Source organism: Rosa chinensis, chromosome 1 (genome assembly GCF_002994745.2).
Source record: "Rosa chinensis cultivar Old Blush chromosome 1, RchiOBHm-V2, whole genome shotgun sequence".
NCBI lineage: Eukaryota > Viridiplantae > Streptophyta > Magnoliopsida > Rosales > Rosaceae > Rosa > Rosa chinensis.
Window position 1 is genome coordinate 29,780,078 of NC_037088.1, and position 27,835 is coordinate 29,807,912.

The window sequence follows — 27,835 nt, forward strand, 5'->3', positions numbered from 1 at the left end:
AAAGCTTGCTTGCTCTGGGTGGTGCTGTTCAACTTTCTTAGAGAGGCTTTATTATCTCTCTCACACACAAAAACAGACCTGTATATTGCTTGAATAAGACTGGTGGCATTTCTTGCATTCGAAAACCGACCTGTATATTGCTTGCCTACAATTACAGAACAAAACAGTAACTGAATTCAAAAGTTGACACAAAGCCTTTGCCTATGTCAACAATCAGAACACTGGTCCATTTTGGACAAATGGGTTCACCAATTTACACAAAAAGTTTCAAGCTTTGAGTACAATGTACTAGAAAAAAAACACATCAAAAAGCTATTCTATGGCCAAATGGGTTGATAAAACTCACAAAAAATGCTTCGAACTTCCGAGTTGAATCTACTAAAAAGAAAATCATAAGCATAAAGCCATTGCCTTTTTCAGCAGTATTGACAACTGAGTTGAGTACTCACAAGTTGAGACCAGTTGGGCCTTTTCGAATTAGCGGTTCATAGCATACCGGGCATGATAACAGGTCCATTTCCAAGATCAACGATAACATGACTGCTGCAGATACCATTACCAGCCCAATGTAGATCCAGCTGCTATGTTTTCGAAGGCCAGGACAATTCCCATTACTTATGTCGGTGACTGTGTCCCTGACAAATGTGCAGTCTTGCAGATCAACCAAGAATGGACCATAAGTATACAGACCATAACTCACATTTACTGCAGCTTCCATTTGGTCGTAGAAGATGGGAGTCAACCGTCCAGGAGTTATACAGATGCCTGCCGTATTAACTTTACACACATAACTCTTCCACACCTGCTCAAGACAAAGTTCAAAGTGTTACTCCTTACAATGCTGACATAAATATTACCAAACCTGAAGAAACTGAAGGAAGCATGTAAATACTTCATTAACATTACCTGTGTGGCATTCTGCAGTCCCACCTCACCAGAGGCACACTTGCGATCAGTGAGATCGGTGTTGTATGGGTTGCAAAGAACAGGTAATAGAGGGCCAGACTGATTGAAATATAACGGTCCAAGTTGGGGTGGTGGATTGTTAAGATTTGAGATATTGTTAATGACCTTGTCTACCATGCTCACAAGTTTGTAGGTTGTATCCTTGGTGAGTGATGAAGTCTCTTGAGCAGTAGCATTGTCCACACAAGGGAGTAGATCATCTAAAGCAGTACAGGCAGTGGGGTGCTGGACCCATTCATCCATGGAAACACATGCATCTGCAACCACACTATGCACATACGAAAACAAGTTAGATGATATGAAATTGTAAGTCATGAGTTCCACAAGTTATTTCATCCATTCAAAGTTCAAAGACAATTACTGTTCATCTCTAGTACCAACTATGTGAACAACCCACTTCAGGACCAATTTCCCCTCAAATGTATGCATGTATAGCACAAAATGATCTAGGAAAGAGTTATTAAAGCACATACAGAAGGGAGTAGCTTAAACAAAATGACTTTATTTTGTTATTTTCCTTGGGAAACTAGGGCAGTTTTCCAGGTGGACAGAATATCTAAGAGCAGCCTTTCTATTCAACCAAACACGATCGAAAGACTTGAAATGCTTCTGTTTTCTTTTCTTTCTTTAAAAGAGACGTATTTAATTGAGCTTCAAGCATAAGTGATAAAACCTTGATATGTTTACATAAAAAATTCTTTGACAAAATTTTATATCCGTATTTCAGACTGTATCCAAATGAGGGAGTATCTAAGAATCATAAGTCTCTGTTAGAACTTAGAAGATACAGCTTCCTCACATAAATATCTCTTGCATACATCACGACCGTCAAATAAATTGGATACTTCAGTTTGCTTACACATGTGCAAGGAAATGAACCTATCCAACTTCAAACGTTTATCATGTCCATATTCAAACACGATCAATATGCATGAAGATGCATCTAAGCAACCAAACTTTAGGGCACTAATATACTCTGTTGGAGTCTATAACATTAGCCTCTAAAAGAACAGGGATAAGAAAAACAGAAATAAATTATCTCCCAGAATCATTTAAGTTGTATCAAAATTTTTACCTAATAGGTCCGGCGACTACAATCATATGACTATCTAGAATATAGAGAATATAAAACCATAATAAAGTCCATTAGTTAGTTTACATCTGACAGGCTAAAATTAACATCTAAAGGTCACATTGAAGGGTAAGATGAAAATCCAATATAGGTGTAAACTGTAAAGTGGAAATAATGTGATGTAATCATAACAAACAGTACTTACTGATGGAGGAGAAGAAATACACCACACAAAATGAATGTGCCGGCAACAAGAATCCACCCAATAATCACCAAGCTGCATAAAGTATGTAAGTGTTTGTTTAATAAATGTTTAGGAGCTTTTTATGAGAAAGGAAAAAGAAAAAGAAAAAAAGATAAAAAAGGAAAGGTTTCAAGGGATTCACTTACAAGTATACACAAGCCTGCATCCCCAGAATGGAGAATACCGCAACAAGTATTGACGGAAAAAATAATTTAATGCTAATAGTCAGATCTTCAAAATCTCTGCCTCTAATCAAAAGAATAGAAAGACTTACAAAATCCAAGAAAGGCCATACAGAGCATAACAGCAGCAAGGACAATGAGAGCCAGTCTTCTGTGAAACATAGCAAAAGATAAATTTTATCCAATGCGTTGTGGTCAAAGTTCAAGGCTCAAGAACTTTTAGATTTTACTTACACGCTATCCAATCCATCATCTATACGATTTGAATTCTTTTCAGTTGTATTACAAAGTTTAGAGGCAGCAGAGTTGAGTTTCGTTATAGTCGTGTCAATGTTACTCTGAACATCTGATGGCAGAAAGACGGAGTCAACTCCTGTCCGCTTAGCTGCACCAAGATAACCTGACAAATTCCGGAGGCTTTCAACAGTTGTATCCGCCTGACTCATGACATAATCGAGTGTCTTTGTTGTACCGCTGTGAAACTTTGCCTGACCAGTGTACAGAACAATGCATCCAACACTAGAATGGCCAGAAAAGTATTTAAGGAAACCATCAGTTCATATGAATTATAGGCTGTACTTCTGTGTGTATGTGTATTGAGAGAGAGAGAGAGAGAAGTGTAACATTGCCGCGACAGTGAAGAAGATAAGGAAGATGAGAGAGAGCACATAGGCTGTTCTCGAATAAACATAAGGCTCTCTTGGGCAACAGCAGTAACAGAAACAAATAAGTGTCAAGCTTAGCCCAAAGATCACGAACCACAGACCAGCAATGAGAAAGAAGGGAACCGCAGTCCAAGCAACAGACTAAATCACAAATTAAACATCACCATTAAAATACGCACTGAGAAACAAAATCAATGCATATATTTCAAACAATCACAAACATAACAACAGGATTTGAGAAACAAAAGACCCCACACAATATCAGCAAAACCCACAAAATCAATAACAGATAAAAAGTCCATGTTTTTCTATCTGGGCCCTGCTTTATCTTTCTACTCTTCATCCAATTTTGGTCTTAAGCAACATCAGTATAACTTGACCATCCCCAATTACTCATAAATTGAACGAAAACCGAATGTCAAAAAAGTAAACAAGCAAATGACCCAGAAATGATTGGTTTTAAACATCCACAACATATCTAAGGAAAACAACCAATCAATTACATATGTAAAGTCCCAGTCTTTCTTTCTGGGCCCTGTTTTATCTTTCCACTCAATTATTCATAAATTGAACTAAAACCCAAATGACAAAAACAAAACCAGCAAACAACCCAGAAACGAAAACAAATTGGAGGTTGCAAGAACTCACAGCCCAGTAATGATCATTGCTGATATTCCATCCATCAGTGTACTTATGAAAATCATCAAGAGGGTCCTTCCTGCGAGTCCTCTCCTTCGCCAGAACCAGAGACGAGTTCTGCAGATTCTCATCCGCAAGAGACCTTCTTGTATCCATTGTCATCACATCTCTCTCAACATCACCACCAACACCAAAACCAAATCAACAAAATTCAAAACCAAACCATAAAGCACCAATTTTTTTCATCAGAATTACATTCCGGACAAGAACAGAACCAAAACCCTTCAACAGAGTACCTCTGCCTCGAAATGTGTGAGAAATGTGAGTGTTTCCGGAGGGGAGAGCGATGAAGAGGAAAAGGGAGAGGAAAAGAAGCAGTTTTTTTTGAGTTAAAGATTGACATTTTGGGTTCTGGGTTTTGGGTTGAAGAAAGTGAGACTCTAGAAGAAGACCAAAATGTGCAGAAGCTAAACCGAACAGAGGAGAGCCGCGTAGAGGGTTTTGTTGTTTATAGAAGAAGAAACGTCTGTTTGTGTTTAAGCGAGTGCTAGAGATACACAGAGAGACAGAGACAGAGAGATGGGGAGAGATTGAGAGTGGCGCGACTGCCACCTATATTCTGTGTCGGTATTTCAGTGGACTGAAAATAATGGCCCTCTTCGTTTTTCTCCGATTCTTTTTTTCAAATTTTAGATTTTTTTTTTTTTTAAATCGGAAGTAAGGTAGAAAATCACGTCGGTTACGTTAAAGAGACAGTAATACGCTCACTCAGTCACGGTTGGGACCAAAGTCCTCAAGAGTATCCTAACAAAGCCAAACTAATCCCTCATCTTAAGCGCATTAAATTTCATATTTCAATCCACCATTTACTATTTTTTTTTTTTATTTGAAGTTAATTTTAGATTTTTTTGAGATATTATATCTTCTGTTTTAGGGAAATGGGAATTGAGAGAAAATCGATGTGTATTCTCATTGATAATAGGGGCCTCTCTATATATAAGATTACAATGCATAGAATCTGAATCATACAAGGAAAGATAATCATACATTGAATTGGAATCTCTAGATTTTTCTAATCAAACTCTATTACCACTAAGTCAAGTAACCTAGAGTTTGAGCTAGACACAAAATAAGGTTTTACTTGAATACACTCCCCCTTGTGTCGCCCAAATGTGGTGCTTCTCTCGTTGCCTCGCTAAAAACTTTGCCGAGTAACAAAGACTCAGTGGGACAAAAATAACCTCGCTCGAAGGGGAAAAAGAGCACAACACACCCTTCACGCTTCGAGACGAACATGTAGACATCTCCCCCTGATGTCTGCGCCTCCTCCTAATGACTACAATCATGGGAGTTCAGATAATTTCCGCAAGCCAATTCTTGTCACATGCTTCTCGAACGTGGATTTAGGCAATGACTTGGTAAACAAGTCTGCCACATTGTCCTCAGATCGAACCTGGTTTACTTTGATCTTGAGGAGCTTCTGTTGTTGCTGATTGTAGAAAAATTTGGGCAATATGTACTTGGTGTTATCGCCTTTGATGTAGCCTTGCTTCATCTGTTCAATGCAAGCAACATTATCCTCATAAATGCTCGTTGGCTCATCTGTGGTAGACTTCAGACCACAATTGCTTCGAACATATGTAACTATGGATCGAAGCCATATACATTCACGAACTGCTTCGTGGAGAGCAATAATCTCTGCATGATTCAAAAGGGTAGCGACTAAGGTCTGCTTTGTAGACCTCTAAGATATCGCAGTTTTTCCCATGGTGAATACATAACCAGTTTGGGAGCGACCTTTGTGTGTGTCAGAGAGGTATCCAGCATCAGCAAAACTTCCAAAACACTTATATCGTTTTGGGATGGGGAGAGGGAACGCAGTCCACCATGTGTGGCGTCCCAGGCATTGGATGAGTCTGAATCCATCGTCTCTCTGTAGGGATAGAACAAGCCCAGATCAATCGTACCACTTAGGTATCGAAAGATATCTTTAACATCAGTCCAATGACGCCGTGTTGCCGCAGAGCTATATCTAGCCAGCAAATTCACAGCGAATGAGATGTCCGGTCTTGTGCATTGTGCTAAGTACAATAATGCTCTTATTGCACTTAGATAAGGCACTTCTGCCTCTAGCACTTCTTCATCATCATCTTTTGGATGAAATGGATCATTCTTTGGATCAAGACTACGGACGACCATTGGGGTGCTTGAAGGCTTAATCTTGTCAGTGTCGAAACGCCTAAGCATTTTTTGGGTTTAAGCTGATTGATGAATCAGGATACCATCTTTGCGGTGCTCAAGTTCCAAACCGAGGCAAAACCGTGTTTTCCCAAGATCTTTCATCTCAAACTCGGATTTTAAGTGTTCAGCGGTTTCCCTTAACCCTTTAAGGGTGCCAATTATATTCATGTCGTCGACATAAACAACTACTATTGCAAATCCGGAACTTGTCATTTTTATGGACACACATGGACATAGTTCATTGTTAACATATCCCTTACAAATCAAGTAGTCATTTAGACGGTTATACCACATCCGTCCGGATTGTTTCAATCCATATAGTGAGCGTTTAATCTTATAGCAAACACGCTCCGTGGTTTAGAGCCACTTGATTTGGGTAACTGAAGTCCATCTGGAACCTTCATGTATATCTCTATATCTAGATCCCCATATAGATACGCAGTAACCACATCCATAAGCTGTATGTTCAGTTTTTCAGAAACTACCAAACTGAAAAGGTAGCAGAATGTTATGACGTCCATTACTGGAGAATAGTTCTCTTCGTAGTCGATTCCAGGGAAATGTGAGAAGCCTTGCATCACAAGGCGAGTTTTGTACCTTACAATCTCGTTTCTCTCATTACGCTTTCTAATGAATACCCATTTGTGACCAACTGGTTTAGTGTTGGGCGATATTGGTATAACTTTTCCAAATACCTTTCTTTTCGCTAGAGAATCAAGTTCTGCCTGGATCGCATTTTTCCATTTTGGCCAATCGGCTCTACGTTGGCATTCATCAACGGAGCGTGGTTCAATGTCATCGATCTCAATAATCTCACGCACTACGGAGTACGCGAATACATCATCAACTATGATGGAGCTTCTTTCCCACGTCCCATGTACACTAGTGTAATTTACAGAAATCTCTACATTCTCAAGTATAGGTTCTAATATTGAGGCGTCCCCCAATGATGTCTCTTGGACATAACCATAATCCGGAACATTCTCATGGGACGGATGTTGAGCATCGATGATCAAAGGATTTGTTTGTGCCTCATTCACTCTCTTTCTAGGGCGAGTATCCTTCGAACCAATTGGTCTACCGCACTTCCTTACGGGACCTGCAGCCATAAACGCCACATTATTGCCATTCTGGGCAATGGCGTCATCTCCTGGTGTCACAGGAGTGGCGTTATGTCCAGTATTCAAGACATCGATCCTTACATGCACGTTTGCAGCAGGTATGTGTGATCTCGTCACTTTGGCAACATCAGAAAACGCATCAGGTAAAGTATCTGCTATGTTCTGAAGCTTGATTATTCATCGCACTTCAAGTTTGGACTGTGCGGTACGAGGATTGAGATGAGACATAGTGGGACAGACCACGATAATTCCTGTCGTTCCTGTTGAACATCTGTGTTCTTATCTCCCCCTAACGATGGGAAGACAGTCTCATCAAAGTGATAATCCGCAAATCTAGCGGTAAAGAGATCGTCTATCAAGGGTTCAAGATAGCGGACGATAATTGGAAATTCATAGCCAACATAGATGCCCATTCGTCGTTATGGACCCATCTTAGTACGCTGTGGCTGCATAATAGGCACATAAATGACACACCCAAAAATACGTAAGTGCGAGACATCAGGCTCGTACCCAGTCACTAGCTGTAACGCAGAGTAAGATTGGGTTGCAGTGGGTCGTAGACTAATTAGCGTCGCTGCATGCAATATTGCATATCCCCAAGCAAAAACAAGGAGACTGGTGCGCATAACAAATGTCTGTGCTATCATCTGTAGTCATTTCATAGCGGCTTCCGCGAGACCATTTTGGGTATGAACATGGGGAATTGGATGCTCTACATCAATCCTTAGTGACATGCAATAGTCATCAAAAGTTTTCGATGTAAATTCCCCAGCATTATCAAGTCGAATTGACTTAATAGGATGGTCAGGGTAGTGAGCCCGTAGATGAATAATCTGAGCGAGGAGTTTAGCATAAGCAGCATTTCGAGTGGACAACAGCGCAACATGTGACCAGCGTGTCAATGCATTAACCAATACCATAAAGTATTTAAAAGGTCCGCATGATGGTTGAATTGGTCCACAGATATCCCCTTGGATTCTCTGTAAGAACGGAATGAGTATTTTGGGATCTTTTGCATAGGACGGTCTCGGTCCTAATTTCCTGAAGGAACAGGCTTTGCAAAATGAGCGAGGGGCCTTAGAGGCAACCAATGAGGATTTTGGTTGGGCTTGAGCGTCTGTAGCGCTATTAGAAGCAAAATGTGTGACTACATCACCCATCATGGCGTTGGAACCATGGAAAGTGGCATCCACGGCGTCTTGGCCATGGGGAGAAACATCCATGGCGTCATGGCCATGGGTGGCGCCATTTATGGTGTCGTCACAAGGGATGTGGGCGGCCCTATGGATGCTCAAGAGCGCAACAGCGGTAGAGGCTGCTGTTGTTACGATCTTGCTAAGTCCAGGAATCAATTTTCGATTCTTGCTTCTTCTCACTCTGAAGAATGGATGGCAGTGTGAAGTCTTTAGTAGACGAAGCATCATATCATGACCAGGGTGTCCTAGTCAGTCATGTCAAAGCCAGTATGTGTCTGAATCCAAGAGATCTTCTCTTATGACATTATTGGATTCAATTGGTCAAATTGTAGTGACATAAAGTCCACTATATTGACACATAAGCTTATCTAAGATGCCATTCCATCCGCAATCATTAGAGGTAATGCAAAAGAACCCTTTTTCATTCTCAGTATGCGTTTCTACATGGAATCCGTTGGCTCTTATATCTTTAAAGCTCAATAAGGTTCGATTTGCCTTAGGAGCGTAGAAAGCTTCTGCGACTTTAATCAAGGTGCCATTTGAATTGGGTCATTCCTTGTCCTTGAACTAAACCTGATGGCCCAGACATCGTAGTCACAGAGGAATATGTAGGCAACATCTCTAAGAATAATTACCTATGCCGTAGAATGGTGTGCGTAGTCGCACTATCCGCAAGACATTGTAGTTCTCCAGAATTCATTCCTAAAAGAAAAGCTCGTAATTGAAAAGGAGTCATAAAGAAAAGAACTCAACTTTTATTAATAAGCCAAACGGAATTACATCATTGTTTCTTAACCAAAAGAAATCTAATCCAATAAACTAGCTAATACAAAACAATGGCAGTCGTCTAATTTCTTTCGGTAATTCCAATGCAAATGTGACCAGGTGAGTAGAGAGATGTCGGTGGAGCGAGGCTCACTTAAATACCACTAATCTCAAAACCTTCCTAGGCATCACACTTACATTGAGTAGGCCTACTTTAAAGAAAGACTAATACCATTGGTATCTACTACAAAAATAATATGGCAATTGCCTACATCTCTTGGAAAATAAAAGGACGTAATCAAAATCGCCAGTTTCTTGGCCCTTGAAGTCGTCCACCCTAAGAGTAACGTCATCCTCTTGATCTTCTTGCTCCATGTAGTGCGCCTCCCTTGCTTCATGATACGCCTTGTATGCGTCTGCAACATTCTTGGATACTCTACATGCTTTGGCCCAATGCTCAGTTGATCCACATCGAAGACAAACATCACTATGGTCAGGCTCCCTTGATCGAGGCCCCTTTGGGGCGCGATTTGGAATACCATTGCTCTTGGTGGCGTCACCACCATGGCCGGAGGCTCCGCCTCTCTCTCTCTCTTCACACATTGACCTCCACGGTTCTGTGCACAACTCTCTTGGTGGTTTCCTTCCTCTTTAGGGCGAGATTATTGACCAGAACGTCCAGAATTGTCCCTTGGTCCATTAAATCTTTCAAATCTTTTTGTCCAGGCCTACTCACGAATCGAACTGAGATTCAACTTTGAAATAGCCATTAATTAAAAATGAAGTTCAATTTGCACCGATATAATCATCCGAGTGAATCAAATTCGAGTCACTGCAACATTTCTTTCCCCTCTGTAAAGAGGTGCCTTTTGCAAAACATAGTTACCATATAAAGAGAAAGCAAGCAACCAATCTATCAATATGTGAATATGTAACCATATCAACCAATCTATCAACATTGTCATAAAAAAAAAAGAGCCAATCTATCAACGTAGTTACTATATAAAGAGAAAGCAAGCAACTGTAGTTTTTAAATCTGTCTTTTGCTAAAGTTTCTAGCCTTCGGCTGATAAGACTGATGTGATTCCATCAATACTGACAGACTTTGGAAGAGACAGCTACTCATAGCAAAGGATGCTCGACGTGTTGATGTACTCTGAGGGTAGTTGCTGCTTTAGCAACTTGTGGAGGTGTTTCAACAGGTGGGCTTATCCCTTCTAGCTGAATGCCAAGAACCAGCTCTTTCAAATCAGTAACTGTGTCACTGAGAAGTTTCAGATTGCTGCTCACCTCATCAACTTTGCCCTCGGTTGCAATCTGAAACTTCTCACTCTTTCCGCGGAGTCAATTGAGGGCAAACTTGATGAGGTGAGCAGCAATCTGAAACTTCTCACTCTTTCCGCAGAGGCAACCGAGGGCAAACTTGATGAGGTGAGCAGCAATCTGAAACTTCTCACTCTTTCCGCAGAGTCAACCGAGGGCAAAGTTGATGAGGTGAGCAGCAATCTGAAACTTCTCACTCTTTCCGCGGAGTCAACCGAGGGGCAAACTTGATGAGGTGAGCAGCAATCTCATCAAGTTTGCCCTCGGTTGACTCCACGGAAAGAGTGAGAAGTTTCAGATTGCTGCTCACCTCATCAAGTTTGCCCTCGGTTGCCTCTGCAGAAAGAGTGAGCCGGCCAAGTAGTGATTGATTCTCCAACTCAATGATTCTTCGAAGATTTTTCAGCTCTATGATTAAATCCTCAAGCTGATCTGCATAACTAGGCTTTACACAGGAACCCCAAACGTGCACATTAAAATTGCTAATACTTCCTAATTTTTTGAGGAGCATTAAACTGTCTTCAATTTTCAGCTGGAGCACTTTTATGTGTACGGTTGAAAGGTGAAGCTGCACATTGTTTAGTCTTATCTGCTCAAGAATTTGAGGTTGGAGAATTTTGAGTATGTTTTCCGGCTACCGAAGTTGAGACCTGAACAACTTCATATTCCGGAGCGCTACCTTAACCATGTCGTACATGAGCTGAAACGGTGCTCCTGCAAAAATTCAAGGGCCATATCTGGTGCAACCTGAAAGAAGACATATTAGTAGAATTTGGGAGACATGAATACGTAACCGTGTTTTACGTGCCCCCCAACCCCAATCAGATGTTTTCAACAAATTAGTCCATTGGTAATTATAACAATGGACATTGGTTTCTATTTATGGACTTACACAACCAGGTCATTCTGATTTGCCATCGTCCCAACCGTTCGATAAGGAATGAAATAGAAATGTCACCAAAAAAGACTAAAAGCAGAACAAGAATATTTCACTTTAGCTTTCTGCACAACAAATAGAATTATTAAAGTAAGATCAAATCATAAACTACTCAATTATTGCCATGTAATGCTACTTAATTTGATCCAAATCTTTAAAGTACTTGGGTTATGAACAATATTTAATTGCCAATCTGTGTATATGATCAACCACTTTCATATAAATTTGTGATTGCATTGTTCTACAATCCCTAATTTCATTGTAGCAAGTAATGAGGCTTTGTTTAGCAATTAACAATCATTGTTGGATTCTCTTCTCAATTTGTGAAGAGACACAAATTCAAACTGGGTCTAATTTGTCACACTGAGCCATTGATCCCGTACATATTCAAATTTAAAACCAAGAGCTTTCTAAAAGAGCTTTTTCCTTGTTTGCTACACACAAGAAAGCCCATTACTACTTTAACAAACATATTCTTGAATACTAATTAGTTTAAAGTAGAATGCTCAAGTGAATCATACCCAAACACAATTTTTGGGATCGATCTTCCACTTTTTTAATTAAACTTTTTTAATTAACTTGTACTTTTTATGGTTATCAAAAAATTGAATAGTCATGCTTGAGTAAAAAGATGTTCATATCCTAGCTTCTCATTTCTACACGGTAATGTTATTAGAGCAAAACGGAAGATAATGCATTAACTGTGAGTCGGAAATAGACATAAGAATTATCCTAAACCCTAAACCGCAAACCCATTAAAGACTGAAAAACAAAACGATGGAAAACCCAGAAATCATATCTCCAAAATCGAAACCTACACCCAATCAAATGAGATACCCAGTAAAGTGATTAAATCCCTTTCCACAGCACTCAAACACAAATATAGTTCCAATTAACAACATAAACAGACCCAATCACAGTACAAATAAATAAATAAAACAATAAGCCAGCCCTATAAACCGACCTCAGAAAGAAGCCGATTCTTTGCAAGTAGCTTTAACACTTCCGCTGGAAGAACCACACGCCTGGATTGCAAACATTTTAGGTTAATCCAAAAATATAAAAATAAAATAAAAATGAGGAAGAAGAAGGAATGGAAAGGAATAAACGAAGATGGTTCAAAATTGAGACAGGCAATGCTTTAATCACAAATTGGATCGTTCTTCAAAGATCCCTCCCTCCCAAACCCGATCCAAATCTTGCTATCGATCCTTACCTCGCTCTCAGCGTTTCTCTCTCCCTCCCTCTGTACTGCCAAAACAAAACCTAAACCTCGATTATTTCTTGCTCTCAGAATCGCTGTCTCAGAGAGACAGCAATCGAATCGATCACCGTCTCTCGAAGCTTCCAACTCCCTTTTCTGCAAAGCACCGACTCTCCTCCAATTTTGCTTTTCTAAACACCTGGTGGGCGCAAAGACACATATGCCCAACCGACATTGTGTCAAACACCAGGAAGAACCTGAAATTCTAGAAGAAAATGAAGGACAGAAGCGTCTTTTTGACCACTTCCACTGCCAAAAGACTAATGTGCCCACCAGACGTAGTTTGAAACACGAAGAGAAACGTGAAATTAGAAGAGAAAGAGAAGGGCAAAATCGCCTGTTCAACTCCTTATGTACAGTAATAACAGCAACCAGCCAACCGGCCTTTCGTATATAGTACTAGAAAAAGTCCCTTCTTCATAACAATATATATAGAATTGTTCAAGGAAAACCTAATTTGTGTTTAGCCCAAACTCTAGGTTACTTGACCTAGTGGTAATAGGATTTAATTAGAAGGATCTAGAATCCTAATCAATGTAGAATTACTTTCCTTGTATGATTGAGATTCTATGCATTGTAATCATCTATATAAAGAGGCCCCTATTATCAATGAGAATAGACAGCAAATTCCTCTCAAATTCAGTTTCTCTACAACACGTTATCAGCACGAAGCCCTAACCCTGAAATCCTAAATTCGTAGCCTTCAAATTCCAGAAACCACCGCCGCCTACCTTGAAGATCCCAACTCCAGGAGTCCAGAACCGGCGGCCCCACCCCCAGAACCGGCCGAAAAACCACCGAACCGGCCACCGGAAAAATTAAAGGTTCCCCTGCCCGGTTCAAAGCCTTCCTCACCACCTCCTGCAGCCATACTCAACCACCTGCAGCGTCTACACTCCAGTAATCCGGAACCGGAAATTTCATCACCGGAACCGGCCAAAATTCCACCGAACCGGCCACCAGCATCCTCCAAACCTGAACCAGCAGAAGAAGAAAAAAAAAGAAAAAAAAAAGGGAGGAGGAGGCCCCAGCACAAGCCCACTTGCTGAAGTCCAAGCCCCAAGCCCAAAAAGTTGGGCCCACGTGCAGCAAGCCACCAAGCCGCCAAGCCCAAGCCGCCAAGCCTCTCCGCCACGTCAGCACTGGACCTGCCACGTCAGCAATTCGGTCAATGATCTGTCAACGCCGGTCAACCCTCCGGTCAACAGCCGGTCAACACTTTTCCGGCCAACTTCCGGCAACTTTTCCGGCCAACTTCCGGCAACTTTTCCGGCCCACTTCCGGCCACTTTTCCGGCAAACTTCCGACAACTTTTCCGGCGACTTTCCTGTCAGCTACAGTACTCCGCTGCTACAGTAATTTCCGGTCTGCTACAGTAACTTTTCCGGCGACATTTTTTTTCCGGCCATCTTTTTAAGGTAAACTTTTCTAAAAGTTCCCGTTTTTGAAGTTTTTTTTATTTATTTCTTCTTCTTTTCTCGGGGACTTCCAAAATCCCTTCTTCTACCCCCCTTTCTTCTTCATAGGGGAGACCAATAGCCGAACTGTGGGGGTTCGTGCTCACTCCAAGCTTGGAGCTTGTAGAGTCCTCCAAACTTAGAGTTTGTTGAGAAGAAAATGATCGACCGCATACATCGTTGTTTCGATCTAATCCAAAACCCCTCTTGGAATAGGATTTTCTTGGAAGCGACTACGCTCAGAAAAATCCCTAATTTCTTGGAAGCGACTACGCTCAGAAATTTAATAAGTTTTTCGTGGTAGCCCTTTTCGCTCCGAAACTAACCCTAATTTCTTGTTCTCTTTCAGGATGAGTAACCTGAACAAATTGGACTTTGCTCCTTTGGGAACAACTGGCTCTGGATATCACAGGTGGGTTCGTGATATCCGCCAGCATCTCAAGGCTGTAGGAATCTTGGATATGATTCTCGAGCCTAGCCAGGACGTGATAACTGTTGAGCAAGCTCAAGCTTTGGAAGCAAATAGAGCAGCCTTAGAGGCAAATAAGGCGAAAGCCATCATCCTAATGACTCGTCATATGGATGATTCGCTCCAGTACGAGTATATGAATGAAGAAGACCCCAGAAGGCTGTGGGTCTCACTCGAAGAAAGATTTGGCAACGTCCGTGACTCCCTGCTTCCTGACCTAGAAGTGAGATGGCATAGCCTCCGCTTCTGTGATTTCAAGTCAGTTCTTGACTACAGCTCGGAAGCACTTCGCATTAAATCCTTCATGGAATTCTGTGGTAAAGAGATCACAAATGCGATGTTGATTGAGAAGACTCTCTCTACTTTCCCCGTCTCTGCATTGATGGTTGCTAAGAACTATCGAATCGATGTTACTGCAAGACGAATCACTAGGTTTCATGAACTCATTGAAGCTATGAATGTCGCTGAAAAGCATGACAACATCCTTGTTAAGAACTATAATTCGAGATCCGTGGGAACAGAACATATTCCGGAATCCAATTATAGTCGCGCCCCAAAGAAAGGGCGCCAAGAGCGAAACCCTAATCTTAGGGATACATTTGGACGTTCTGCTCCATATAATCGCTCTACTTGGGAAGGTAACCGCCAAAATAGGCGAACACGGAACCGAAAAGGTCAATGTGGAAAGAGAGAGGGAGGCAACGCCTCTGGCCATGTTGGTGGCGCCACCAACACTAAGGGCCATCTAAATGACGCTTTCAAAGCGCCTCAATCAATGGAGTTTGAGCAAAGAGATGTATGTTCTCGATGTGGAGTGTCTGAGCATTGGGCACACATTTGTAGAGCTCGTGAAGAACTTGTCACCGCCTACAAAGCATATTGTGAAGCAAGAGAAGCTCACTATGTGGAACAAGAAGATCAAGAAAATGATCTAGAGTGAAGGGTTGCAGACTACAAATCTGGCTGGAATCAATAGATCGCCAATTCTGTTTAAGTCTTTATTTTCCAAGAGATGCAGGCGATTGCCATATTACCTTTATTGGATTAGATTTTCTTTGATCATAGAAACAATGATGTACTCCGTTGGCTTATGAATAAAATTTCGAGTTCTTTTCATTATGACTCAATTTTGATTCTAAGCATATTACTTTGTGACTACGATGGCTAGGCCATCATTATTAATTCAAGGACATGGAATAGCCCAAGTTCCCCTTGCCAAAAAGGCACCTTGATTATTGTCGCAAAAGCTCTCTACATAGGGAAAATCACACCCATGAATACCCAACGAATTCCATGCGAAAATGCATGTAGAGAACGGAAATGAGTTCCTTTGCATTACCTCTAATGATTGCGAACAAAGACGCATCTTAGAGAAGTTTATGTGTCTCGCTAGTGGACTTTATGTCACTATTCGAGCTATTAAATCCAATAAAGTTATGAGAGAAGATCTCTTGGATTTAGACACATATTGGCCTTGTCACGACAGGATAGGTCATCCTAGTCATGATATGATGATCCGTCTACAAAAAGACTTCACACGGACATCTTTTCTCTCGAGCGAAATGAAGCATGAATCAAAAGTTGATTCTTAGACTAAGTGTGACCGACGCTGCTGCCTAGGGCACCGCCTCCGTCCACCACCAGCCTAGGGCTGGCGTAGTCCCTATCCATGACTCCATGGATGGCATCCATCATGGTGATGGCGCCCTAGGTGATGCTGCAATCACCAACTTGCTTCAAAATAGCGTTTCAGACGCTCAGGCCTAACCAAAATTCTCATTGGTTGCTTCTAAAGCCTCTCGCTCGTTTTACTAAGCCCGTTCCTTAGGGAAATTAGGACTGAGACCGTCCTATGCAAAGGATATGACAATACTCATTATGTTCTTCCAAAGAATCCGTAGGGATTTTGTGGATTGATTCAACCAACTTGCAGACACTTAAATATTTCATGATGTTGGTTGACACGCAAACACACTGGTCACGTGTTGTGCCATTGTCCACTTGTAATGCTGCATATGCTACACTCCTAGCACATATCATACAACAATGGGCTCACTCCCCAAATCATCCTATTCAGTCAATTGGATTTGACTATGCTAGTGAGTTTACATCGAAAGACTTTCGATGGATATTGCAATGGGTTTGATGTTGGACATCATATTCCCATGAGCACACCCAAATGGTCTCGCGGAAACGACTACGATGGTAGTCCGAACATTGGTAATGCGCACCAATCTTCTTCCATCCGCTTGGGGTGATGCAATATCGCATGCAGCTATGCTAATTCATCTACGACCTAATGCCACTCAATGTACCTCTGCGTTACAGCTAGTGACTGGGTACACGTCTTTTGTACTTACGCACATTTGAGTGAGCCATTTTTGTGCCAATTGCGCCGCCACAGCGCCCTATGATGGGTCCTTACAGACGAATGGTCAACTACGTTGGATTTGGGACTCCAACAATCGTCCGCCTCTTAATGCCCTTGCAAGGCGATCTCCTTACTGCTAGATTTGCGGGTTGTCACTTTGATGAGACAGTCTTCCCGTCGTTAGGGGGAGATAAGAACACGGATGTTCAGCAGGAACGACAGGGATTGTCGTGGCCTGTCCCCACTATGTCTCATCCCGATCCCTGTCAAAGTGACGAGATCAAACAAATATGCTGCAAACATGCCTGCAAGGAAGGACGTCCCTACGAGAGGACGTAGCGCCACCCTACATGGAGGTAGGCATGGCGCCAATGCCAAATAAAGTGGCACTCTGGCGTTACAGGCCATGGCCCCAGCTAGGATGCGTGGGAGGCCCGTGGGTTCGAAGGATACTTTGGCACATTCCAATCCTTTGATCATCAAGACTCAAAATCCGTCTCATGAGTATCTTCCGGGTTATGGTTATCGTTGGGGGACGCCTCAACGTTAGAACCTATTCCTGAGAATATAGAGCTCTATGAAACTTACACTAGTGTACATGAGATGTGGGATAGAAACTTCATCTTAATTGGTGATGTAGTTGCGTATTTTGTTGCGCATGAGTTTGTTGAGTCAGATAATATCGAACCACGCTCCGTTGATGAATGAATGCCAACGTAGAGAGTTTTTGGCCTAAATGGAAAGATGCGATCCAGGTTAAGATGGATTCTCTAATGAAGAGGAAGGTTTTCGAGCTAGAGATGCTAACACCTCCTAATATAAAACCTGTTAACTAATGGGTCTTCGTTAGAAAGCGTAGTGAGAAAAAGAGATGGTAATCTCGCCTTATGGCGCTAGGCTTCTCACAAAACGCCCTGGAATCGACTACGATGAGACATATTCTCTCGTAATGGATGTCATTGCACTCCACTACCCTGTCAGTTTGGTAGTTTCCGAATAACTGAACATGCAGCTTACAAATGTGGTCACTACGTATCTCTATAGGGATCTAGATATGGAATATACATGAAGGTTCATGGCGAACTTCATTTACCCAAGTCAAGTGGCTCTAGACCATGGAGCGCGTTTACAAAGAGGTTGAAACGCTCACAAAAGTGACTACTTGATTGGGAAGGGATATGCCCACGCGTTTCTATAACAAGTTTCGGATTCTATCGCGGTTCATGTTGGACATGATCTTCATTAGAAGCCCTTAAAGAGTTAAGGGAAACCGCTGAACACTTGAAATCCGTAGTTTGAGATGAAGGATTTTGGGAGAACACGATTATGTCTCGGTTTGGAACTTGAGCATCGTGTCGATAGATGCTTAGGCATTTTGACAAGGTCAAGCCTTCAAGCACCCCCATGATCATCCATAGTCTTGATCCTGAAAAGGATCCTCTTCGTCGAAAGGATGATGACGAAGATGTGCTAGAGGCAAAAGTGTCTTACTTAGTACAATAGGCGCATTATTGTACTTATCTTAATGCACAAGACCGGACATCTCATATGTTGTGAACTTGTTAGCTAGATATAGCTCTGCGCCAACGCGACGCCATTGGATTGGTGTAAAAGATATCTTTCGATATTTGAGATGTACGATTGATATAGGCTTGTTCTATCCCTACAAAGAGATGATGGATTCGGACCCATCACACACCAGAAACGCCGCCAACGCTGGCCTGCGTTCTCTATCCCCATCCCAAAATGACATGTGTTTTGGAAGGTTTTGCTGATATTGGGTATCTCTCTAACCCACACAATGGTCATTCCCAAACTGGTTAAGTGTTCACCATGGGAAAAGACCGTGATATCTTGGAGGTCTACAGAACAGACCGTAGTCGCTATATCTTCGAACAATGCAGAGATCATTGCTCTTCACGAAGTGGTTCGTGAATGTATATGGATTGGATCCATAATTACGCATGTTCGAACAATTGTGGTTTGAAGTCTACCACAGATGAGCCTACGAGCATTTAGGATAATGCTACTTGTTTTGAACAAATGAGGCAAGGCTACATCAAAAGCGATAACACCAAGCATAATCAGCAACAACAGACACTCCTCGAGATCAAAGTGAACTAGGTTCGATCTGAGGACAGTGAGGCAGACTTGTTTACTAAGTCATTGCCCAATACCACGTTCGAGAAACATGTGGCAAGAATTGGCTTGCGAAAATTATCTAAACTCCCATGATCGTAGTCATCAGGGGGAGGTGCAGACATCAGGGGGAAATGTCTACATGTTCGTCTCGAATCGTGAAGGGTGTGTTGTGCTCTTTTTCCCCTTCGACCGAGGTTATTTTTGTCCCATTGGGTTTTTGTTACTCGGCAAGGTTTTTAACGAGGCAACGAGAGAAGCACCGCGTTTGGGCAACACAAGGGGGAGTGTTCAAGGAAAACCTAATTTGTGTTTAGCCCAAACTCTAGGTTACTTGACCTAGTGGTAATAGGATTTAATTAGAAGGATCTAGAATCCTAATCAATGTAGAATTACTTTCCTTGTATGATTGAGATTCTATGCATTGTAATCCTCTATATAAAGAGGCCCCTATTATCAATGAGAATAGACAGCAAATTCCTCTCAAATTCAGTTTCTCTACAACAAGAATGTAATTGTTCATAACAATTTAGAATGTAATGCTTTGTTGATGTGAATAAATAAGTTAAGTACAATTACAGATATATGGTTAATGAAACTATTCCATTCTTAAGAAATCAAAAATAAAAGCCACCTCAGGTATCATCATATTCACATGTATAATACGTTCACTGCTTGAAAAAAAAAAAAAAAACAATCAAATGGTGCTCAAAATTGATCTGTCAATAAGTCAACAAATGTGAAATTGAAATCAGCACCAAGTATGATTGTTTAGCATTCAAATTTTAGAAATGATGAGTGTTCTTTGGAGAATCCCAAACAGCTTATCAATCTGTGAAGTCTTCTTACCAACTTGAAGATCGATCTCAGTTATCTGCAAGAGCAAGAGAAAGGTTGAATTAATACAGTGCTTTAATCTGTACATGTATACAGATAATTGGGACTTTCATAGTGATATACTATGTTAGTTTAGTTAATCTGTACAAAATGCAAGTCTAGTTATCTGGAAATATTAACCTGCATTATGAAGTATATTATATAACAATGCAAGTCTGATGACATTAATTTGCTCATTTGTTTACTACACACAGAAGAAAATACAGAATGACTGCACTCATCCTCTGATTCCCAAATTTCCAGAAATACTGAACTGCATCCATGATGTGCAATAAATTGCTCCCCATGAAACAAAGGACCAATAGCACTAACAATTCTGTCGAAACACTGATCCATCATATTTGTATTCAAAATCCAGCTGATATCAGAAAACTCTATTTTCAAATCAAGCAACACGCAACTTCTCCAATTTTTTTAAATCTTTAATGTTACTTTAGATTTCTTAAAGAAGAAGATAATATATGCATAACTTTTTAATCAAACTTTCTTTACTTACTGACAGAGTGTAGGTAATACCATCACAAATCATAAAACATAGAATTACAAATCCTCTTGAGTTGAAAAAGCTTTATCTTGAATTATAAATCAAGCATATATAGATCGAGGTATCAAAAAGGATGAAGAATCTTAAACAATGAAGGTAAAGCATGACTGCATGAGCATCTCCTCCGTTTTTGCATAGCTGACTTTCCATCATAACAGAAGCTCAAACAGTTCATACACGCAAATAACCAGTTGCCAATCACTATATCATCTTACATTATATAATTTATAAAAGTACCCTAGCATAGTAAGGTTACTACATCATGGAGTGGACTCATCTGATCCATGGACTATAAACATTAATAAAAGTACAACTTAATTCTTGTTGGTATTCCCCTTAAACTTTCAATCTTCACATCGTTGTAAACTGATGACCAAGCATAGTGTTATTGATAAGCACGTGAGTAATCACAAAAGTGAAAGACAAAAAGACAATCATACTCGTTAATGTGTTCCAGGGTCTTCTCTTCAAACTCCCTTCCATCCTCTGATTGCAATCAAACTACTTGTGGTGACCCGAGAGAGGGGTCCCACAGCGCCGCGAACCCGAGCCAATGAGAAATCGATATGTCATGAATGACATCCCCATAACTCATCAACCCGAAATCGCAAGGCCTTGTGTGTTCAAACTGTTGGTTTACAAAACACTTTCTTGGACAAGTCGTTCTAGCAACCAAGCAACACATTTACAAAAGCGGAATTTGAAATGGGCTAAGAGTTTTGGGCCTGCAATCGGAGCCCAATTTGGAAAATAAAACAAATCACTAAGTAATTACCAGCATGGGAGACGCGCCCCAGGGTTATGGGTCTCCCGAAATTTTTGTAAGCGAGTAGGAAATAAATAAATTAATTAATTAATTAATTAATAAGAAAGTAAATAAATAAGTTACTTCGAAATCCGATAATGGACCCAAAACCGTACTTTAGTAAAGACAAAGAGGAATACGCCAAGCCGGGCCATGTGCCTCTCCTATACGCTTCCCGACCACATGCTCAAAACCTGCACACTGTTGTAGGGGTGAGCTTTCGTCCTCGCAGGCCCAGTAAGGGCCGACCCAACCATGCTAGGTTTGAAAATAATAATATACTTGAAAATATTTACTACATAATATTGTGCACGTTTATCGAAAATACTTTAAAAATAGGCAACCACAAACATTTATTTCCTTTATAAAGCATATGCAGTATGCTTCACACAATTTGGAGCTCCGAGATACTTACCTGCCGGCTAAACTCAAATAAATCGGTGACCGACCTGGTTCGTCATCCTTTGAGAACAGGCCAACTACTCTGTGGTGCTTCTGACTACAAGTAGCGAAAGTGTCCATTTCCTGGCCCTGAGTCTCCTCTGACTGGTTCACTGTCTGTACTCACTCTTCCTCGACAAACATAGGAGCACGGCCCCCTCCGGAGGTTCACGGTTATCGACACCGTGGGATCCCTAGGAATCTACGCGTCTAGGTCTCATTCACTTTCAGGTCACAAGTACAAACATACAAGGGTATAGTATCTCAACATGCAAGTCTAGCCACGGTTTTCGTAATTAGCAATTATCAGTTCTGAAAACACATGTATCACGAGGCATCGACTAATGAACAACCAAAAACGTTCTTGCAGGCAACATACTATCTTAGAATAGCATTCCACATATATCGAAAAGCCTCTGACAAGGAAGGGACAGCTCACCCTACCTGAAATTGGAGTGCTCGTCCACATTCGTGTTCGTTCCCGACTTTCGATCATTTGTCCAAATCCAAATGCACACGCTCGAATCCTTTAACAAAAACTAAATCCGATAAGTACTCAATTCATAACTCATTTGCTTAATTTCTTTATGAGTTACCAACTTAACTTGAATCGATACTTAATGGTAACCATTCCCGAACAATTCACTTAACGTAGTAAGTTTATTCGGGAGATGGTGATCACACTTCTTTCCATGTTAAAATTTCGGTCAACCGGTATGACTTCATTTTATTTAGCTTTTAAACCTTAAGCAATTAAATAATAATTACCATTCCCGAATGACTTCACCTTTCAAACTCCTTTCGGGATATGTTGATTATACCTATTTTCTTAATGTATTCCAAGTCAACCGGTTTGACCATTTTTACTTAATCATTAAATAATAGCAAATAAATTGTAATTACCATTCCCAAATGATCACATTCTTACGATAACTTCGGGATATGGCAACACTAGAGTACTCCAATTTTTAACCTTATTTCATGAACATTAATCCCGTATCCTAATTTAGTTCAATCAAATAAAAATCCACCCTTTTCATTAACAACAGCTTCTCAATTTTAACATCAACCACAGCATTTAGTCTACGTCTTAAAATTAATCCAATCTCAATTTCCAAACTGTTTGAGCCTTAACCCAAATTATCATCTTAAATTAATTTCATTCAATCCATTTTCCTATCAATTCCAACCTACTCAACAACATGTCCATAACACCATCAACTCAATATTCCAATCAACAACAATAAGATCACCGAACCCGGGCCCTTACCATTCTTCATTTCCAAGCTAAGAGTTGAGTCACCGCAGCTGCAATCCAACTCCAACAATTATCTTCGCACCTAACAGATACAATAAGATCAACAATTCATCTCTTAACCAAATTTGTTCCACAAGAGAGTTCTTGAACCCTTACCATGTATCTTACAGATCTCTTCGATGCAGTGGTGGCCTCAGACTAATGTCCGTCATCCAAAACTTCGCTCCTCATCCCCACCACATAACACCTTGTTTTAATTAATCAATCACAATAACCAACAAGCTTGAATTCATAATCTAAAAGGATGGGATTCTTACCCTATCTCGATTCTTGCCAAGGTCATGAACTCAATGACCTACTACACCTCATAGCCCCCATCAGTTCTTCCTCATCTCTTTAAGAACAGAATTGAAAACAAGACCAGAAGCTTTCCATCCAATCTAAAGTCCATGTTTCAACTAAGTCCAGAAAACCCAAGATTAGAAACCTACTTATATCGGGATTGAAGTTCAACTACCCAAGGAATGAGGCTTGAGAACGTCTTACCAAATGAAGGGATTACGCCGGTGAAGATCACGGCGGTGCTGGAGTATCTCAACCGGCAGCGGTGGCACGTGAAGCGCGTGCGGTGGTTCTGGTCAGGGTCAGAAGTCGGGATTAAGGGGTTAAGGCGATTCGTGTAGTCCTAAGCTTCTTCAAGGTGATGGCTTCGCTCAATCATGGCCGGAGGTCGTAACCCTAGCTTTGCAGAAGCCCAGATCGCCGGCGAAGGCGTATACAGAGTTCTCCGGTGTCGGGTCAGTGACGAGGCTTTGGAGTGTTGATAAACGGCTTGCCTTGAGCCTGTTGGTGGCGGCAGTGGCTATGGAAAAGATTCGGAGACTAGTGAAAGCAGATGGCAAGGCGTCGCAACCTTGGGTTGTAGGGCGCGGAGGCTGCCGGAGATGCATGTCAACGATAAGGCTCGGCTTGGGTCGGATTTAGATGCTGGATCGATAGGTGGTGGCGATTTTGCGAGGTGGTGGCCGGAGATGGGGTTTTCCGGTGATGGCAGAGTGAGGACGAGAGAGAGAGAGAGGTCAGGGAGAGAGAAGAGAGAGGCGTGGCCGAGAGAGGAAGAGAGAGTCTGAGGAGGGTTCTAGGGTTTTCCAAGTGTTAACCTTCTATTTATACTTTAGGTGTGCAAGGACCGTTTTGCCCTTGCGACAAATTACAAAACTCGTCTAGCTAATTGCTTTCGGTTTTGGGCTCGTGACTTTTCTTTTGTTCGTTTTTCGTCGAAAACTTCCTAAGTTATTTCTCAACTTCGTCCTAGGCCCAAAACTCAATTTCGTAAAAACTCAAAATCCAAAATTTTGTTACAACTCCATGTATCGTATTCAAAACTTCGACAAACGGTCGCCTCACTAAACTTCGGTAACCTTCTGGGCCCAAATGAAAGAATCTCGGCCCAAACTTAAATCATAAGGCGCAATAGGTGGTCTCGACACCAAAACAATCTCCGAAATTGATTTCTTCACTTAAATCGCCTTGCGAAAATCTCATTGGCGAAAAATTACCTTCTAAAAATTAAACAAAATTTTCGGGGGCTCACACTACTAACATATGATACAACTCCAGTCATTGAAATATAAGAAAACCTTCCCTCATTTCCTGTAACATGCGAAAGAAGAGATAGATATTGAGGCAAAAGATTTTGCATTCAGTGTGAATGACAGTAACTGTAGAGAAGTTCAACAAAGGCTACGTTTATGCTCATTGTTAATAAATAATAATCACAAATAAGGTTTCTTACATATCGCACCAGAACATTTTATATAACATTTTATGTAAGCATTTTCTGTATTTTTCAAAAGAAATATATTGCAAGACTCATGCTGCATGTTTGGACAAAAGCTTAGCAATAAAGATCATACAACAGCTATACACAGTTGAACAATGAACTTCATAGTTATCCAAAGACATCATCTTTGCAAAAACATGTAATGATATATTAAAGTGATAAATGTAAAACTAAATTACAAACAAGCTCACACAAGCATGTTCATCATTAACCTTGAACATACCATTGACATCAAAAGTTGAGGCCATTGTATCAGCTGCAGAAAATAAGGATGAAGACGAGGTTGAAGTCTTCTGCTATTCACCAACTATAGCTTCTGAATGGGCAGAACACAATGCTTGTAGACGGTGGTGATAACAGGGACCCTAACCTCTTATTTATATGAGTTCAAGTCCTAGGAATCCTCCCATAAAGGTTTTCCTTATGGAACAAGACTTGTATCTTAGATTCCTAATGCATCATAGTTTAGGACTTTCTTGTAGTCCAATTAATGGATTCCTAATCCAATGATAAATACACTATCACATTAGATATCTAGGTTGATTCTTTTCCAGATCCATGTTGTACTCAAATTGATGCGTTTAATGGTTTCCTAGTTACTCTAGGATAACTCGTGATAAGTCCACTTTGTCCTAACAATCTCCCACTTGGACTATCACTAGTTATCAAGGACAACCAAAACTGAATAATCATTAACTTGTTTACAACCAACTGAAGTGTGCACCAGAATAAGGAAAAGTCTCAAAATCCATTCAACATGGTCAAAACACAGTAGCTTATGCAGAGCAAGGAAAAGCATACACTTTGACAAAAATGCAGCACTTCCAGACCACTAACATAACCTCCTGCATTTCACATATGCTATTAAAAACAAAAGGATGCAGTATATGAACATTGTGTATTACCAGAAGATCATATACCTAAATGGTCCAACTTAATGTTTCAAAATGAAACTCAAGCATAACTGACACTGATGGTCTCAATGCTTGTACTTTAACTAAAAGAACATGTTCACTTAAATTACAAGACCATCTGATATCAAGGTAAATCAAAAACACAAGACAAAATATTACAGAAAATTCAATATTACAGAAAATTCAATAAAAGCTGCAGCAACACAAACTGAATGAAATACCTCGAGAATTTTATTGATAATCAAAATTCAATAATACATAAAATTGTGATAATAATTTAACTAAAAATCACAACTACCAAAATTACAAGAACTCAGAAAATTACAAAACTTATAAAAATTTGCTCTTAACTAAATTAGGCTCCCATTGAACTCATGATCCTAAATTAGGCAAAACACCAATGTTCTCAATATGTTTCTTGAAGGCAGCAACTGACAATGCCTTAGTGAAGAGATCTGCAAGCTGAAAGTCTGTGCTTATACTCAATACTAAAATTTCACCATGCTTGACTCTTTCCCTCACACTGTAATACTTGAGGTCAATATGCTTGGAGTTATTTGACTTTTTACTGTTTTTACTGAAGAACACAGCTGCCTCATTGTCACAATAAATTACAAGAGCATCAGAAACTATATGACTTAAAATCCTAGTCTGCATCAAGAAATTTCTAATCCATAGCCCTTCACACATTCCTTCATATACTGCAATAAATTCTGCCTGCATTGTAGATGTTGTCACTAAGGTTTGTTTCATAGTTTTCCAAGCAACAGCCCCTCCTGCAAGCATAAAAACATATCCACAAGTCGATTTCTTGGAATCAGGATAATTCCCTACAAAGTCTGAGTCTGTAAATCCTACAAGCTCCAACTTTTCCACTTGTCTATACACAAGCATGTGGTTCTTAGTCCTCTGCAAGTACCTGAGTACTTTCTTTCCAGCTACCCAGTATTCATGACCTGGATTAGACTAAAATCTAGAAAGAATGCCAACTGCAAAAGATAAATCAGGTCTACTGCAGACCTGAGCATACATTAGGCTACCAACAAGCCTTGCATAAGGCTTGGACTCCATATCCACCTTTTCTACTTCATTCTTTGGACTTTGTTTCTTAGTGACCTTATCTCCCTTAGACATTGGAACCTCCCCTGATGCACAAGTCTCCATGCCAAATCTTTTCAGAATTTTAGCAATATAGTTTTGCTGGGATAAACCTAGCAAATCTTGTGCCCTATCTCTTATAATTTCTATTCCTAGTACATATGATGCCTCACCTAAATCCTTCATGTCAAAATTCTTTGACAGAAAAGCTTTGGTTTCTTTAAGTAGCTTTAAGTTGCTACTGGCCAACAAAATGTCATCAACATAAAGTACCAGAAATATAAATTGGTTTCCAGATGTTTTGAGATAAACACACTCATCCACTAAATTCTCAGTGAATCCAAAAGAAGAAATCACAGAGTCAAACTTTTTATACCACTGTCTAGAGGCTTGTTTTAAACCATAAATAGATTTTCTTAACTTGCAGACTAAGTTTTCAGTTCCAGGCTCGATAAATCCTTCTGGCTGCTTCATGTAAATAACCTCATCGAGTTCTCCATTTAGGAAGGCTGTCTTAACATCCATCTGGTGTAGCTCCATATCAAATTGAGCTACAAGTGCCATAATGATTCTAAAAGAGTCTTTGGTTGAAACTGGGGAAAAGGTTTCAGTAAAATCAATACCCTCCTTCTGTGTGAAACCCTTAGCAACTAACCTAGCTTTATGTCTCTCAATATTCCCATTTGCATCTCTCTTAGTTTTAAACACCCATTTGCAGCCTATAGCCTTTTGTTTGGGATCAGGTTTCACTAAATCCCAAATTGCATTGTGGTTCATGGAATCAATTTCAGCTTCCATAGCTTGTTTCCACTCACTTGACTGACTACTTTCAATAGCTTGATTGAAAGTAACTGGATCATTGTCATCTGCAAGATAAATTTCAACTTCATGTTCTTGCAAATAAACAATGTAGTCAGAATCCCCCCCCATAAGTTGGTTTCTTGCTCTATGAGACCTTAATTGGGAGTTTGATTTTTTGTGGTT

At 40.5% G+C, this 27,835-nt stretch overlaps 1 protein-coding gene and 1 long non-coding RNA gene across 4 annotated transcripts; both read right to left on the reverse strand.

Annotated features, from left to right (window-relative positions):
• Positions 1 to 3: 3 nt before the first annotated feature.
• LOC112193106 lies at positions 4 to 4,374 on the reverse strand. The gene is made up of 9 exons (XM_024333141.2): positions 3,778 to 4,374; positions 3,089 to 3,270; positions 2,699 to 2,983; positions 2,557 to 2,615; positions 2,429 to 2,465; positions 2,244 to 2,315; positions 907 to 1,234; positions 450 to 802; positions 4 to 145 (listed from the first exon to the last, which is right to left on the reverse strand). The coding sequence occupies exons 1-9, from the start codon at positions 3,928 to 3,930 to the stop codon at positions 61 to 63; spliced, it is 1,554 nt and encodes a 517-aa protein (XP_024188909.1). The 5' UTR covers positions 3,931 to 4,374; the 3' UTR covers positions 4 to 60.
• Positions 4,375 to 9,987: 5,613 nt separating this feature from the next.
• Positions 9,988 to 12,732, reverse strand: LOC112193121. Of its 3 annotated transcripts, XR_005804815.1 has the most exons (4): positions 12,568 to 12,728; positions 12,316 to 12,376; positions 10,725 to 11,161; positions 9,988 to 10,381 (listed from the first exon to the last, which is right to left on the reverse strand). It is a non-coding gene; the product is annotated as an uncharacterized LOC112193121 (long non-coding RNA). The 3 variants fall into 3 exon arrangements; XR_005804814.1 differs by having other exon boundaries at positions 9,988 to 11,416; positions 12,568 to 12,732; XR_002933789.2 differs by having other exon boundaries at positions 9,988 to 11,161.
• Between the last annotated feature and the right edge of the window lie 15,103 nt (positions 12,733 to 27,835).